Source organism: Calonectris borealis, chromosome 1 (genome assembly GCF_964195595.1).
Source record: "Calonectris borealis chromosome 1, bCalBor7.hap1.2, whole genome shotgun sequence".
In the NCBI taxonomy this organism is placed as follows: Eukaryota; Metazoa; Chordata; class Aves; order Procellariiformes; family Procellariidae; genus Calonectris; species Calonectris borealis.
Genome location: NC_134312.1, coordinates 76,180,033 through 76,196,886, shown reverse-complemented (window position 1 = coordinate 76,196,886; position 16,854 = coordinate 76,180,033). Strand labels below are relative to the sequence as shown.

General features: G+C 40.0%; 1 protein-coding gene across 1 annotated transcript in view; it reads left to right on the top strand.

Moving 5' to 3' along the window:
• Positions 1-16,854, top strand: part of ITPR2 (inositol 1,4,5-trisphosphate receptor type 2) — a 262,261-nt gene that overhangs the window by 60,472 nt on the left and 184,935 nt on the right. Inside the window, exon 10 of the mRNA XM_075161128.1 lies at positions 8,278-8,322. Coding sequence (XP_075017229.1) covers positions 8,278-8,322 — 45 coding nt within the window. The remainder of the gene's footprint in view (positions 1-8,277; positions 8,323-16,854) is intronic.

Here is a 16,854-nt window from a genome sequence, read left to right as displayed (position 1 = left end):
AGATCTTGCCTTGTGGGACCGTCGGCTGAATTTCTTCTCGTGGTGGTGTAAACCACTTGCTAAGAACCCTTGAATCAATGGCCAATAAAAGTTACTCATATTTCTCTCGTCTTTCCTGAATATTTTCTTCCCGTATTATCTCACTTTACTTTTCTGTCAAAATTGCCCAAGTTTTTCAGAGAAGCTTACGTACATCATTCACTTTAAATTGAGAACTGCTGTTAATCTTGGTTTACATTGTTTTAAATGGATTTCTGTTATGTGTCGCTATTAAAAATATTAGCCTGCCATATGATATATATCATTATAATATGCGTTTATCCAGGTGGATGGAGCCATACTGTTCATAATAAATTTAATCCCATTGTAGTAATCACTTGATTTGGATCATGGTGAAGATAGCCGATTGCATGTTCAAGTTAATATTGATAGAAAATAATCCTGTCTTGCCTTCTGAACAGGACATAGTACAGAAGCAGAACTTGGTGCCCCAGGAATAGAAAACAAAGTGTTTAATGAGATTTTAAGAAAGATTACGTATTTGTATGAGTAATAGTATCCTCAGCATTAACTGAGATAAAAAAAATGTAAAAGGGAAATCAGTTCTTAAACTTGAGGCTATAAACCAGGATTAACCCCTTGGAGCCCTGGAGAAACTTCCTCTGTAGTTTTCACCTTCTTAAACTGCTGTGGAAAATGGAGTGCTGCATAGGATGTTTTATTAAGGCAACTGAGACTGAATATTTGAAGGCCATAATTTAGGCCTTTTGATATCCAGTTTTTGGAAATCGGACTACTGACAGAGATCTTTTGTGTTCAGGAAGCAAAAAGGGACCACTGTTTGCCAGTGGTATTTTTGGGGGTGACATGGAAGCAAGCATTTGCAGAAAAGTTTATTCATCCGCTGATCATACAGCTCATGCAGAGGAGGAGAGCGTAGTGGTGAATGCTCTGTGGTTCCTTCTGCCTTTAGAAGCAGTAAGGCAAATAACTGGGTAAAAGTGGCCTTGTTTAAGATGTGCAGGTACCTTTTGCTCAAGGATAACAGTTTGCAAACCGGAGGAGGTACCAGGAGATGGCAGCATCCACCAAGGCCTTCACGTATCTGCTCACACATTTAATTTGTTGGTACTATGAGACCTCCTTACCTGGAGATTGCTTCAAAATCTTCCGTTTGAGTTGTTTTTTTCCAGTCTCTTCGTTAAATGTTAATACAGCATTCTGATTAGTTTCTATCTGTTGGGCTCAGTGATTAAAGGTTCTTGTAAGGAAAAGGGCTTGCCAAGGTGACAGGGTGAACTCAGCACTATGAGCCTTATTTCTGTTTTTCACTCTTTCATAGGAGGCGCGTGGTTTTGTTTTAAAGCTCTATAAGGAGTGAAAGATAATTTACAGCTATGCATGAAGAGATGGAAGAGATCCAGAGACTAGAGGAGGAGGATGATGGATTACTGATTTACAGAGCCAGTCTGACCTGTTCCGCAGACTTGGATGTGGCTTTTTAAAGTGACAGAGTTAGAAGCTGTCCATTTAGTAAAACCCAGGGCTAGGTTTTCCAAGGCTTTTAAGAATCTTGGGAATGCAGCTAAATTTCTTGGCCTGACTTGTCTTGACTTTGGTGGAAGTTAGGAACAACATTTGCATCTGTCGGTGTGCAAAATCCTTCAGAAATGTGGATCTTGGAGGAAGGATTTTTTCCCCCAGACAACTAGTTTTGCAGTAGCAATCTGTGAGCTGGTGTTCAGCTAGGCTTTTTCAGTCCTGTCTGAAGTTGGCTGCATTTGAGACGTGTTTGTATACATACGAGCTTTAGGAGGAGGGGAAGTGTGAAGCCATTAATGCAGCACTTATTGTCATTTAGTCATTATAAGGACTGTTTCTGTTACTAAAAATACAGCATCTTGCTGGTATTGCATTTTGATGTGTTCCAAAACAGCAAATGTAGACATGTGGTCTGTTCTTTAGTGCATTTTTTTTTTTTGCTTATTGTTTCAAGATTACTTAAGAAGCTTTTATTCAACTATATTTGTGCCTCTTTTTCTTTATTTTTGATGCTTGATGGAGGTTTAGAAGGCTTCCCTTTTTTTATTTTATTGTTGTTGTTTTTTTTTTTTAAAAAAACAGTAAAAATTTCAGTAACGTCTAATTCAGTCATCCCTAGTTATTTTTGGGAGAACCACTGAAAGGCATATGGGATATTGATATTTAGAACATAACCCTTGAAGAGATGGGGATGCTTTTTCATATAGCGCATGTTGGCATGGAGCCGCTGAAGCTCATACTAAGGTTATGGCCCAGCATTCAGGTTAGACTAAAGGATCTCTTAGACATTTTTCTTTCTTTTGACTTCCTCTGCAGAATGGGATATGGCTGTGTGGGACTGTGCGCCAGGCGTCGGTGGGTGATCAGGTTCTCTGCCCTTGATCACAGTAGAAGCAAAGGGGTCTCCCAGTCACCACTGCCTCCTGCCCTAATGTAGAGCTATGTGTTGCAGCAGCTCCAACTTATGCCGCTGATGTGAGACCTTTAAATCAGGCATACCAAAGCACTGGCCTGCCATTGCTTATACAGCAGCTAAAAATGCCATCAAGATGACCCATCCTTTCTTCTTATGATGAGGGTGAATAATTGGGACGGGAAGGTGTCAGAGCTGATGCTCATCCCAGTTTTTGGCTAGCAGGTGGTTCCCCCACGCAGGGATGGCTGTCCCTGCCCGCTTCACTCTGCTTGTGCCATGGGGGGGGCCTGAAGCAGACAAAAAGATTCAGCTCTCTCTGGAAACTCGTTTGATCTGCTAAGACGTGGCTCATAAGCAAAACAGCAGCAAAATACAATCCTGAAATAAAAGGCATTTTAAGATTTTTAAACTTCCTCAGATGATGATTATCAGGAACTTTGTGCCGATGCTGTGGCAGTGTTGAATGGGGTTTATCGAGGTAGAGTTGTAGCCAGTCTTTCTCCAGCCAGTTAATAAGATGGCAGCAGTCCTTTGAATACCACTGAAGTCTTTGAAATTGTGCAAAAGTCCTTTAGATTTATCGAAAGCTAATCAGTACGACATTAACAATGTCTTAACAAAGCAAGCCTAATGAAGATGAAAGATTTGAGAAGTGGATTTTTTTCTTTTGTGGTGGCTTTTTTTTTCTGAAACACTTGCCCTTGTTGATTGGGTAAGAGGCTGTGAGTTAACAGGCTGGTTATCAAATTAAATGGGAACTGTTTACGTGTGTGTTGAATTAGATCCTTTTATTCTTTTTCTGTCAGGGTTTCCTTCATAAATGCGGGTTTTAACCAAGTCATTCAAATGCTCATTTAGCTGAAATTTGGCGATCTAATTTTTTCCCTGACGAGATGTTTTAAATATCCTTTACCGAGTCAACAAAATTTGATTAAAATCAGCATGGGTTTTCTTTCCCCAAACTGCTCTCTCTCCTTCTTAATTAAGAGTGTCCAAGAGTTCCTCTGTCTAGGAAAGCAGCATTCAGTATAAAGGTGAAATGTCAAAATGTCCACAGTATAGACTGAGGTTTATAATTCAGTTGTTGGATTGTAAAGCATATCTTACTACGTGAAGATGCAAAAATAAAATTAAAGCCAGGAATAATGTATTAGTGAGAAGTTGTTCTGCTCAAAGTAGAACTTCAGGAGATTATGCAATGTTAAAGTCTTAGGTATTGAAAACTTTAAGATACAACTTTGACTACCTTTAATCAGTAGAGGTGTCATCAGTAGAGATGATAGAGCCTGGAGCTTCTGACATTCAATCTAACAGGATACCTCTCAGGGTTAGAAGGGCACTTGCATTCTCTGAGCACCAATACCAGAAGTAACACACAAAAACACACAGGTGAAAGTTGTCTTCCCACTATGCAAACTCTACAGCAGGATGATTGCATTATAAGGGCATTAGGTAAAAATTCAGGAATGAGATTCCTTGCCCTTCCGAATAATTTTAACCAGAAATGGTTAAAGACTTTGTCGATACCTCAGTATTCCACCTGTAAAAGCTGGCGTCTATTATGTGTTTGTCACACATACTCTCTATTGGGGACCTTCTGGTGCTCCCACAGTAAGAGTATATTGGTATATGTATGCATTCATACGTCTACTCTTTTTACATGCCACCATGTACAAAGGCTGAACATGAAATCTATCTAAGAGACATCAATTTTTATACACCCAGGAGGACCATCTGCAATGCTGACCCTGACCTTCAGGTTCTTGCAGATACCCTGTGTAGATCGTGAGTTGGGAATTTGGCTTCTTAGAAAAGCGGGCAAGTAAATGCAAGTTCTGTTTAGGTTTAAAGAATGTATTATCTTCTCTGTAGTTGCAAATCTTTCTATAAATGCCAAAATAATCAATGATTTTAGTGTTTAAAAACATTTTAGTGTTTAGTGTGGTGGTGGTGGCGGCTTTCTCATGGCAGTGACTGTCCTTGTCTGCTGAACAAGTTTGCTAGGCTGCTTCCAAGCTCTCTCCTCTCCAGTAGGTTGAGTCCAAGACAAGTTGAGGTCCCAGATACTTCCTGTGAACTATATTCTGCAAGCTGCACTTGCAGTTACAGCGGTACTTACCTGTTGATAGGGCCTTAGCATAAGGAAAAGCTCATGCAACACCTAAGTCAGTGTGCACTGTTAGCCTGTGTGTGTGAAACCGCAATGTCCTCCATGATGCTGTGATCTGAAAGAAAAGCTGATGTGGTATCCCCATTGTCTGGAGTTCAGGAGATTTTATGTAGGCTGGAGGATGTGTAGAGTTGGGTCCGGGTTCATATGTATAAGCAACTGAAAAAGATGAAGTGTTTGTGGTGTCATAAATCATTGTCATTGGAGCTGTGAGAGCTGATTACCTTAGCCTTGCCCAGCTGCAAAATCCCCACCATAGAGCTGGCCTTCTACATGGCAGCGGAGTGAAGGACGAGCACAACTATTATCAGGTGGCCAGTTCACCGCTTCACTGATGTGAATTCTCCTCTGCCTTTCCCTAGTTATTCTCCTCTCATGGAGTCTGTGTTACTTGATGTAGATTGCACCTCCCTTACCACCATATAGCGATTGCCATTTACTCAGGTGGTTAGGTTAGGTTATGTGGCCTTACGTAATGGGCAAGTGTTGGGATATTATAGTGAGTCTCATGAGCATGCCATAACATGAAATGAGTTTCAAGGTCTTTAATAATATTTAGTTTTCAGCCATGAGGAAGCTGAACTCTCATTTTATGATACCTTTTTCTGTCCTATCAATGGAAAGGGGAAAAATGGCTCTACCTAAGTTTGTTGAAAAACAAACAGCGGAGGATTAGGATTTCTGGATTATTCTGCATTGGAAAAGAAGCTGCTGGAGACATACTCTAAAAAAACCCCCATATAATGAAGCTATTATAATAATGATTTATACAATCACACTTGCTTGAGCTCTGCAGTTTGCAATGCATCGTGTTCTTACTGTGTGTTGACTGCGTGCACCTGCCAGTGGCATTTTACGGAAATGTACAGTACTGTATTTCAGCTACGCTTCCATAACATTGCAACTTCAACACATCCAATGACACAAAAAAGCTTGAAGATGGTTGAGCTTAAATGAGGCCCATTTTAGCATAGTGTTCTTACTTTCTAAACACCTCCAAAGAATTTTGCTTGATTTTGCCAGCAACAAGGGGAAAAATTATTAATGTTGTTGTTTTCAAGGATTTTTTTGTTTTGGAGGCTTATTGAAGAACATGGAGGTGATCTTACATAAATCAGAAAAAGCAATAGATTTTGGAGTCTTAAGACTGTCACTGTGTCCTTAGCTCATTCTGCTGTACTTGGATATTGAAAAGGACTCAGAACAGGTGGAATATGACATACAACACTACATGATTTATGCCCCTTTACCTGGAGAATATTGTATGGGATAATAGCTAATAGTCTGGTTTTCAGAGATGCTCAGCACCAACAACCTCAGCTGAAATGAAAATGAAAGTGGCAGCTGCTCAGCACAGCTAAAAATGGGACCATGAACATCAGCTCTAAAACTGCATTCCACCGTGTTTACTGTTTAACGTCAGCATCTCAAAACTTTCTCTAAACAACATCTTTTTAGTATTATTATGTCTGTTACGGTGGGGCAAGAAAAACCATCATGAAGGATGCACTTTATTTTTCATTTGAGCCTTCTGTTTCCCTCAGCCTCCGTCCACAGGAGAACTATTTTGGAAATCTGAGGACAATTTCTTTAGTTATTTTTGAAGTAGGCAAGAAGTGGCGTGGGAGAGAGATTTTCCTAGTTTCTCCTGTTGTTGCTATATTTTTTTTAAAGCATCATTATGTTGAAAGCAAACAGCTGAAGAATAGCAGAATTCAAGGCCCAATTCATACTGGGTAGACAACTGTATTCACTTGGGCCCTTCAATGAAACATCACAGATTTATTTCGTTTGAAGATCTAGTCCTCAGTGCACGGTCCTCTGTGCTGAGTCTAGTGACAAACCTGAGATGACCCAGACCTTTTCTCGCTTACTTACAACCAGCAGAATCTGAAGATAGGATCGAATTTAGCCTTTCTGTACCTTCTCTGCACCTGTGCTGAAAGGCCACTGTGTGTGGCTGTGACTAAGGAGCACTGCCTGGTCGTTTTCTCAGTTCTTGATGGAGGACCAAAGGTAGAGAGCTGAGCTTGGCTGTTAGAATGGGCAACTAGAATTATTCTAAGGTGTCAGGTGAACGAAGGTAATGCTGAAAGACGTGTGAGAACTTACGAAGAAACCAAAACTATATGAAAACAGTTATATATATATGTATACATACATGTATGTATATATGTATATCTTCTAGTTGTCTGTTGTTCAGTGTTCATCACCCACTCCTGTTGCTGTATAACAGAAGTAGGTGGGAGTTGGAGCTAGGAGACTGTGTGAGAATGTCATGGAGGAGCAAAATGTAAGATTTGGGATAGGTGTCAATGCAGGGAGGAAAGCAGGCTCTCTAAATTAGATTCGTGAGGGTAACAGTGGCTAATGCAAATACTGAAATGAAGACAGAATAAACCTTTGGTCAGTTCTGTATTAGCACAGAGGGAAGGTATTTTCAGCAATTTTAGGAATATCTAAAAGTTTTCCTCCTTTCTTCAGGCTCATGACGTGGAGAGGAGCTGGCTTTTTTGGGTAAAGGGATATAAATGATACAGTATTAATAAAAACCTTATAAACGTAATAAAAACTACTCACAGTAGTTGTCTGTGTAATGTTAGATGTATGATGACGTGATATTGAAAGGTTTACTGAGATTTGTTCAGTTTGCCCTGTGCAATTCATTTCTGGCTCTTCCACACTGGTAATGCCAAATTCAAGCCAAGAAAATGACTGTACTTGTATGTGAGATGCATACACGCTGTCATTGCTTAAAAACTAAATTACCTTATATAACTAATAATTTCACTTCAGCATTTTCAATGCTTTGAAGACATATCCTGTGTCAGGGAATATGGTAAATATTGAGGCAAAATTGTTTCATTATGTAAGTCAAATCTTGAAAAGATTCATGTGCAGCCAGTGAGTGGGTGTATATGTGTTTGTTTATTTGAGTATGTATCTGTCTACATAATCCCTCATCTTCTACTCTACATATTTCCCTTGTCAAAAGTAAAATCATATTAAACACTGTTAAATAGTAATACTTTACACTTATTATTATATAGTGTCTTTCATCTAAGCTTGTCATACTACTTTAGTTATTAATTAATGCTTGATAATCCTGGTATGACATAGAAAATATTATCCCCATTAATAATGGTTAAACAGAATCACAGAGTAATTAAACACTATATAGTGGCATTGCCTTTCCTGTTTCAAAGATGTGTTTATTCCGAGTTCACTGTCTTCCTGTAAAATCTCAGTAGACATGAAGCACATTAGTTTTTATCTCAATGTATCTGCTCAAGGTCAATCCTGGAAGCGGTTGCGTGTGTATGTGTGTGGGTGACTGTAACTTGCTGTGTTTAGATTAGTAACTATCTGTGCTTTCTCCATCATTCTTCTTGGTTTTGGTTATTTGAGATTCCTCTCTTGAGTTAAAAAGCTTGATTGCAAGATGCACTTTTTTGAAGTAAGGACATACCCACTTAAATCAGTCAGAAATGGAATCGGTAATTCTTACGCTCTCGTTCTCATACTGTTTCTAAATACTCCACTGTCCTTTTGCAGGGTGGATGCATAATAGAGAACTGAACCCCTCTCCCCCGAGTTCTGAAATGTCTAAAAGCTATCAAGATAGTATTTGACTTCTTTTCTTTTCCAGCTTAACCCACACTATCCAGAAGGTAATAATGGAGGAAAAGCTTTGGTAAGTGGAATTTTTTATGTGTTGCATATAATCTGGGAGATACTGTATCCTTAACCCAATACAGCCCAACATATGAAAAGTCCTTCATAGCTTTCCTTTTACTTACATGTCACGACCGCTGGGATTGTTTTCCGTATCCTGTGTAAGCTAGGGTGCAACTCAGAACCGGCGTTACAGAAAGTTTTCCCTGCGTAAGGCAAATGATAGGAATCTTATTCAAATTCTGCATCAAATTGGCATGAGTTGGAAGCTGTTCTGCTTTGTGACTGCAGATACGAAATGTATTAATTCTTCTCAAATCAGATGTATTCCTTCATGGCAAAACCTACCACCCTCTTTAGCAAGAAAACCAGGAACAAGCAAGTCTGGTTACTTATGTGCCAGTACCAATTCAGAGGCTCTGCTAGTGGAGACAAGCCCCCTTGGGGCATGTTTGTCAGTCAAGTGTGGCTCTAAATCTAAGAACGTGCTGCGACTCTTTTTATTGCCTGTATTGAATATGTGCAAGCAGATACTCAGGCACAGGCTTAGCCTGAGCCCTGCCGCACTTCAGGCAACTCTAGCATGACATCTTCGCAAGGATCCAAGTTGTCTTTGCTGCAGTGTGGATGGGTTGGACAAAGGCCTTATGCTCTTTGCCTAGGAGACAACAGCCTTTGCCTTGCACAATGTCAAGAGCATGCTAGCTGATTCTACCTAACGAGGCAAGGCCGGACATGTTGTTTCTAACATGTGAAGGAAGTGGAGTTAAAACCTGGGGGAATCTTATTGTTACTGAAACAACAAATAGTCCAAAAAAAATCATTCCTCCATCAAATTCATGAGGTTGCCTTGAAAACGCTGAGATCTTTGAAAAAATTCAGTTTAATTTCTTTCTGTTTGCCTTCTGGCTTTTGTTCTTTTAAAGGACACATTTTCAAGTTTTTTTCTGCATGGGGAGGAATTTTTTATTTTTCATGAAATGAAACCCAAGATTCTTACCTAATTACATGCCTTCAGGACTGCAATTTTAATAAAAATGGAGACTTTTGTAGGAGTGGGCAACATTGGTTTTCTATCTTCCCTGGTACCTGGTATTAATGGTAATATAGCAATAAGAGCTAAGCTGTCCAGAGAAATGAGAATTCTCTCTGATGAAAATATGGAAGTTCCACCAGTTGTTTCTCTTTTGTATTGGAATGACACTTGAAGCCCTTGGAGCTTTTGAATGGAAATCGAGATAAGTTCTAGAATACCCCAGTGAGTAGGGTGCTTGCTTGGAAATGCTTGGGTTCATGCTTTTGCTCTGTGAACAGTAGAGCTCGTCTGCATCTGTATTAACATTGTAGTTCACATCATGACGGCACTTCTGAATCAAATCTCCTGATTATTCCCTATTTAAGACACTCCAGTTCACTTTGCAGAGCAATCTCAGAGCATGTAAACTTGTATTCTGTTGGATGAAAGTAAAAAGATACACACACTTCTGTAATGTATCTACTGTGCTCCAACCTTGCATGGGTGTGCAGCCCAGAAAACCAGACTACAGCTAGTCTGAAGTAAGACCTATGAAAACGTGTATAGGGTAGATGTTAGGTCCTCGTCACCAAGGAGCCAATCCTATTGCACCACACTATACTAATTTAGATATAGTATAGGTTTTCCAGTTGTAGCAATTCCAGTTCATCTAAATAGTTAAATATTCCCTGGACTGGGTAATGAAGAAGGCACAAGAGTAATCTGAACATGAATGTTAAAGGTGACTTCTCTAACAGTTTGGCTTAATCCTTCTGGGTATTGTTTTCAACCAAAAATCCAGATCAAATAAATCAGCTTAGACGAATACTTCCAATGAAAATTTAATCAAAAGTGATTGATGATCAAAACTGATGTCTCTCTGGAAATTTTAGTTTACGCAGTCAGCACTTTCTTCTGAAAAATGTTCTGTGAAAGAACTCCTAACAGTGTTTGGTAACACCTCCATGTAAATCCAAGCCTACAGGCACTTTTAGTGTGGTAGAAATCCATTTGGATCTTTCACCCCTTTATAATCTTGTTGGAAATAGCATGAGTCAGCAATGGCTATTTTAAGCCTTCATTCTGGCCTTGAGCAACTGAGCAGTAAAGCTTCACATCTCTGTGCAGGAATTTCTTTTATGTTACAATGAGGCAGTGTTTTGAATTATCGCTCAAAAGTACAAAAATCTTACAATATTTGGAGTTCTTTAAGGGCCAGCTATGTCAGTCTTGTATCCAATATGCATGTAACCTAGAGCACACACGCTTTCTTTGCTCCGTGGTTTTCATCTAGTGTTTCTTCTGCCAGGTGACTGCCTAACTGATTCACTGCAAAGGCATCTTTTTTTTTCACCTTTTGAAGCAATTCATTTTGAAATACTGCCCGTGAAGTAAATCTGCTCTGGAGGGGGAGGTGGACCTACCCCAGCAAAATTTGAAGTCTGAGTAGCAGGGAAATGGGAGATGCATACTCGAATCCTTTCAACTGAAGGAAGAAACTGAGCCTGCAGCCTGTGTTTTTCTTTTCTCTGCTAGTCTGTTGGATAAAAGGCTACCAGCTCTTTCTGTGTCGTCTGGGTTTTAAAGGCGGCACAGCCATCTGTGCATTTTGTGCCAACCCTTAACTCGTAAATGTGCCTTAGGGCTCCTTGTGCATGTTCACTGCCTGGTTTACAAGTCCTGGTCACAGTTGCTTAGGCAACTGAATTTTAGGAAGCAGCAATGGAGCAGGATTTTCCCTGGTGCAGTAGTGGGCATAGGCACCTAGGTTCTGCCTAAGTGCATCTTTTTTGCCTTGCCTTAAGTGACTTAAAAGTCTGAAAGGGTTCTGGCTCCGGGGAACATAAATATTACTGGAAGTCCCTAGGACTTTTGTTCCCAAGCATTAAAGCTACGTTTGGACTGCAGTTCATTGCTCATTTATGGGCTGCTTCTTGAGAATCCAGCCAAATTGTCTTGTGAAACACTGCTTTTATTTCTGGTAAAATTTGGCCTTACAATGAGTTGAATAATATTCTTTATACATATTTTTCTCACATCTAAACTCCAGAAGATTTTTTTTTTTTAAAATGGGAAGACCTTTCTGTGATTTAAAGGCCTTATCATCATCTCTTGAAGTCTAGGACATTGTAGTGTATCGTGCAACAAAACACAGTGCTCTGTGTTACAGCTCCCATTAAAAGCAAAATTGGTGTATTTTATGCTGCAAAGTAGTCTATTATTTCTAATCACAGAAATGTGCAGCATCCAGAAGAACGCTATAAACATTGGGGAAATGTCAAGAACAGCTGGGAACTTGGCATTTGTTAGTGCCTTTGTATTAAAGGCTGTCTTTGGATAGATATCTTAACTCCATTTGTCTGCGTTTTCATGAGAGAGTGCTAATCCTAACCAGTTCCAAACTGGTTTTTATTGTTGAGATTTTTCTTAGGATTGAGACTGGTATGCATTTACTTTTCCCGTAAAGAAGCTGGACAGTTCTACCATGGACTTCTAGGTGCAAGTTGACATACCTCCTTTGACTTCTGTTTATCTGTATTTATGATTTCCGAACAACTCTGCAATTCAAAGTTTTCGTTCTTGCTTCCAACTCAGGTGATTTTTTTTTCCTGATAAACACTATAAATTAATTTTTTTTTACTTTACCTTCCAGCAACTAGGTTTGTTTAATTAAAATTTTATAATGTGGGACACAGGTGTTGCAGTTTAAAGAAGTAGAATAGACTTGGGGAATTTATTGGTTTTTTTAAAGGCTTGGTAAGGAATTAACCTGGCAACAAACAATCTGAAAAACATTTTTTTAAAAAAAAAAAACAGCTTTAAAATGGCAGTGTCTCTGCTTATATAAAGCCAGCAGTCAGACCACTTGATAGGCTGGGGGGTGAAGGGGAGACACGGATGCCGGCACATTATTATTATTCTGCTGCTGCACACAGGTCTGAATCAGCTCTGAAAACGCATACATTGTTTCTTACAGAATGTCTCTGGCTCCTAACAACAGAATTGCAACGTGATGTCTCTGCTAAAAATGCGATGACTCACAAATGAGTCAACAGCGAAGGTGTTACAGGAGGCTAACTGCTGCGCTGTCCGCCAGGGCTTCGTAACATGCGGGAGCAAGGCTGGCCATTAATTTACTCGACTTTCTTTTCATATAGAATCTTTTAAATCATCTAACCTATGGAGTTCTGCTCACATTACCGCTCTCTGAAAATGCTGGTTTTGTAAGAGCCTCCTAAACTGGGTTAACATATTGAGATACCACATTGTACTGGATTAAACAGGCATTTTCAGAACTCTGGCTGCTATTAAATTTAATTTCTGCTGAAATCTGTAGTGCAGCTTAATGTATTCATTCAGGAGCAGGGCATTATCCTTGGCTGTTTCTATGCCACAAGAAGTGTCTTTACCAATTGGAATTGTAGATTGGGTTTCTAAAAGAAAAAGTATTTCAGGTCTGTCATGTTTTTGCAGTTGAAAGGAAGGCCCTTCCATAAGCAAAACTCCATGTAAATCTCCCAAATTTTAGGTATGATACCCACTTGAGGTGAATAATGGGGATTTCGGATAGGTCACAATTACTAGCAAATTATATTAAGAGCTGTGAAGGAGGGTTATCTGCTGGGCTACAAGTCTCAAGAAAGACAAATCTGATTGTATCTGATTATTTTGTCTCTGATTACAATATGGGATTTTTCTCCAGTTACATTAAATTTGCCCTTCAAATTGCAAACACCATATTATGTCTGTTGGGTTTTTTTTTGTTAAGCTTCTTTTTAAATCGGTATTATGCACGGCAAATCAGTGGTGGTAGCCTGGGAGTTACAGACTTTGCTGTGAGCCTGGATCAGTATTTCCACTCCTCACCAAAATGGCTGTTTGTTTTCACTAGCTGGGACTCCTTTTTTGAGCTCTCAGCCTTCGCTTTCCTAGACGAGTCCCTCCTGGAAGAGTGCTGGGGCTGCTGGCTGTATGGTAGGGGTGTTTTCAGTTCCCCCTCCTGGCAAAATCCCACTGTGCATGTGAGTAGCGTGCTTTGCTTGACTGCTGCAGAGTGAGGCTGGCGACTGCGGGGCTAACAGCCCTCCAGCCGGGTGGTCACTTAGGTTCTGTGAGGCAGAGCAGCCTACCTCTGCTCTGTGTACCACCTGGTACTTGGACTGGGTCCACATTCTTTTGGAGGGTGTAGATCCAACTCCCGCCAGGCAGAAGAGGAGCTGAACGTGCGTTTCCTTCATCCTCATCTTTGTGAGTGATTTAACCAGTGCACGACAGAGTGAGGTGATTCCACCTTCTTCCCCTTGGATATGTGTCTGATTTGACTTGTGACAGCCTGTCGCTAGTTTGCCAGTAGTTTGGGACAATCGAAACTATTTTTTTCCCTCAGTGAATTTACTATTTGCTAATATTGTTTTACCCACAGTTCTTGCACTTCTCTATACTCCTAGCATGTAATTCACCTGCTTTTTTTTTTTTTTTAAAAGAAGTCTTGGCTGTCACTGACCACATCACCAACTTCTCTGAAACTGTTCATTGGCTTCCTCTTCATACTGCTTTAAGTTGAATTTTCTTCTCTCTACATTTGAGACCTTTTACAGTTCTTTTCCTCCTTTCTCTTCATTGAGTCTGCTGGCTGCATCTGCTCATATGCTAGTTTCTTACCTGAGCAAATGTCATCTTGTTTTCATCTGCTTAGGAATGCAGTGCTTCTCCTGAGCTGATCATATTGTCTAACTAATTTGAAATAGTCTAATACTTCACTTCTTTCCACGTCCTCATATAGACTCATCTGCTGATTCAATAATGGCTAGGTTAAGTGCAGATTCTGACGACTGCTTACTAAATTTAATTAATCATAAGAAACTTTCTGTATGCAAGTGTGTGTGCATTCTCTCTCTCTCCTTTCACACAGAGGCATGTGCACATGCACTCAGACATAAATCCAGACATAAATCCATGTATGTTCATATGTGATGATTCTCTCATGTATTCCTTATATGTAAGTTGTTTTCAGAGCTGTCAGGTTCAGGATTACATCTTGTTACATGTTTTTTTCTATTGACTGGTGCTTAACACCCATAATCCAGGTTGGGTTGTGAGGTATGTCTGAGATCCTAAAATAACATTATGAGGAGAGTTCTGAGGTTTGTGCTTGAGTCTAGTCTGAAACTACTGTACAGCTGTTGTGTAGGTCTGATTTTGCTCAGCTAAGCTTTGCATTTAGCAGTGTTACAGACACTGTCTTGCCCTCCGTTGAAGTTGACTTTCTTTTTAGAAAACCAGCTCTTGCTCATATGCCAGGTCTGGTTTGACAGGTGCCAAGCCTGGTGGTGGGATTTAGGCCTGACGAGCCAACTCTGTTGCTCAATAGCATCTATACAATTGCAGGGGAGACCAGTGAGTGAGTGGAGTCAGCCCCAAACTGCAGGATGAACTTCTCCACAGAGCTGGTGGTTAGCATGAACTACTTAAGCACAGGAGACCTGCCTTTGGCTTTGCCTCCTGTCATAGAAACCTGCACATGTGCGTATATACTCATGCTTAATGACCTACTGGAGAAGATCAGACATTATATCTTGAGTGAGGAAAAAAGAAGCTTCATAACACAGAGTAGAATATGGTTTCATATTTTGATCTGTATTTTCCCCAGATCCTCAGGGAAAAGAAAGCGTAAAATTATGAAGTGTCCTGCCTTTTTGTATACCAGCCTTTTCAGTTTGGAAGTTATAGTAGAGTGGGTAGTTTCTGGGAAATCCTAACTAGATTTGAATGTAAGTAAGTTATGGGAAATATCAAAAAGTCTGGATGCTGTTCTAAACTATCCGGTGCCATTCACCCCTTTACAGACCTCTTGAATTTTAAATTGGTTTTCCAGTTTTCCATTTTTGTTTAGAAATTTAGGAAGTAGATTTTCATTTGATGTTAGACTCTGACTCACACCTATTAAGCTCTTAAGAGGATTCTCTTATAGTTTGCCTGCCTTTCCAGTTTGGGTCTCATCCTGAGTTTGTAAAACAAACTGTGTATGGAAATCACAAAAATTTTGGCTATTTTCTCAATCCTTGCATACAGGTTAAGTTTTTATGTGCAATTTTGTTTAATATTTTTGGGCATATGAGGATATGAGGACTGCCTCATAGATAAGATTTTACTCTTGTGCAAGACACAGGAGATGGTTCCCCTTTGTCTCAGCAAGCCGTCCTCTCAAAAACTAGCGACAATAATCACTAGATGAACCTAAAAAAAATTCTGAGAGGATTTCTTCCTGTTTTGTTTCCTACTGCCTCTATCTTTCATAGAAGTAATGGGATGGAAAGCTGGCCTTTTTTAGACTTGATAATGAAAAAATGGATGTTTTGGAAGGGTTCAAAAAGTGCCTTGAAATGAGATTATAACTAGCTATTTCTTACATAGTTTCACTCATCCTTGATTTTGTTGCTTAATCAATTGGCAATATGAATAATCAAAGCTTTGCCCTTGATTATCCCTTACAGTTTGGCTTTAATCAAGGTACTAATGCAAACTGAGTACAGTCTAGCCTCTTTACATTGCTTTGTACATCTCTTCCCTAGTGGTGCACTATAAATCATTATAATAGTATTTCAGGTTTCCAGTGTTTGATTTTTCTCTTTTGGCTTTCTTCATTCCTCTTTTCCTTTTCCTCCCATGATATATTTTGTATACGTGAAGGGCCCTGGGCTGCCAGTCTCTTAATTGGTTATTAGTCTTTTGTAATATGTGTAACTCAACACCCCAGAGGAGCAGCTTTTACTTATGCCAGTAATTCTCTTTGCTGAGAGGTTGCTGCGTGGTTACTGGCACAGACTCTGAATTACTCCTTCAAGCAAAGATACGTGCTTAGGGAAGGTAGGATTTGGCATCTGTGAAGACAAAGGTGTGTGGGTAACTAGAGATGAAGATGGCTCCTTAGTGGTGCTGGGTCACAAAATTCCCATGGACCTTCAGCAGATGGTGGGAGGACGAGCGACACCTTAGATTTGCACGCCTCTTTTGAGGCACCAACAAATCTGTCACTTGAAACTAGGCTCCTCGAAGGGAGTGAACTTCTTCTGTTCCAGTGGACACACTCAGACCTCTGTTGGATCCAGCCTCCAATGCATTATCAGCCTGTGCTAAGATTTCTGATACAATCTAGCTGGTGCTTTGTGCGTCCCCCCCTTCCAATGGCAAGTTGATCTTGGTGGAGCAGATATCCTGGCTCTTGCTGGTTGGAAAGTGTGCTGCTGTGATTCTGACTGTATGAGCGGCAAAAATGAGCAAACTGAAATAAAACAACCGTGGAATTAGGCAAATTGCTTACTTTTTTACTCCCCTCCCCTCTTTAAAAAATCCAATTTTTATTAGTTCTCTTCTTTTAACTTTGGCCCTTTCTAAACCAGCACTGTGTAGTTACGTCTGCTGGGAGTGAAGGGCCTGCAACTACTGCAGGTTTTTTGAAGTTGTAGGTGTCAAGTAATAGTGTATACAGTACTGCAGTCTCTCTGTAGCTTGTGACCTGCTGTTGTTATAATGACT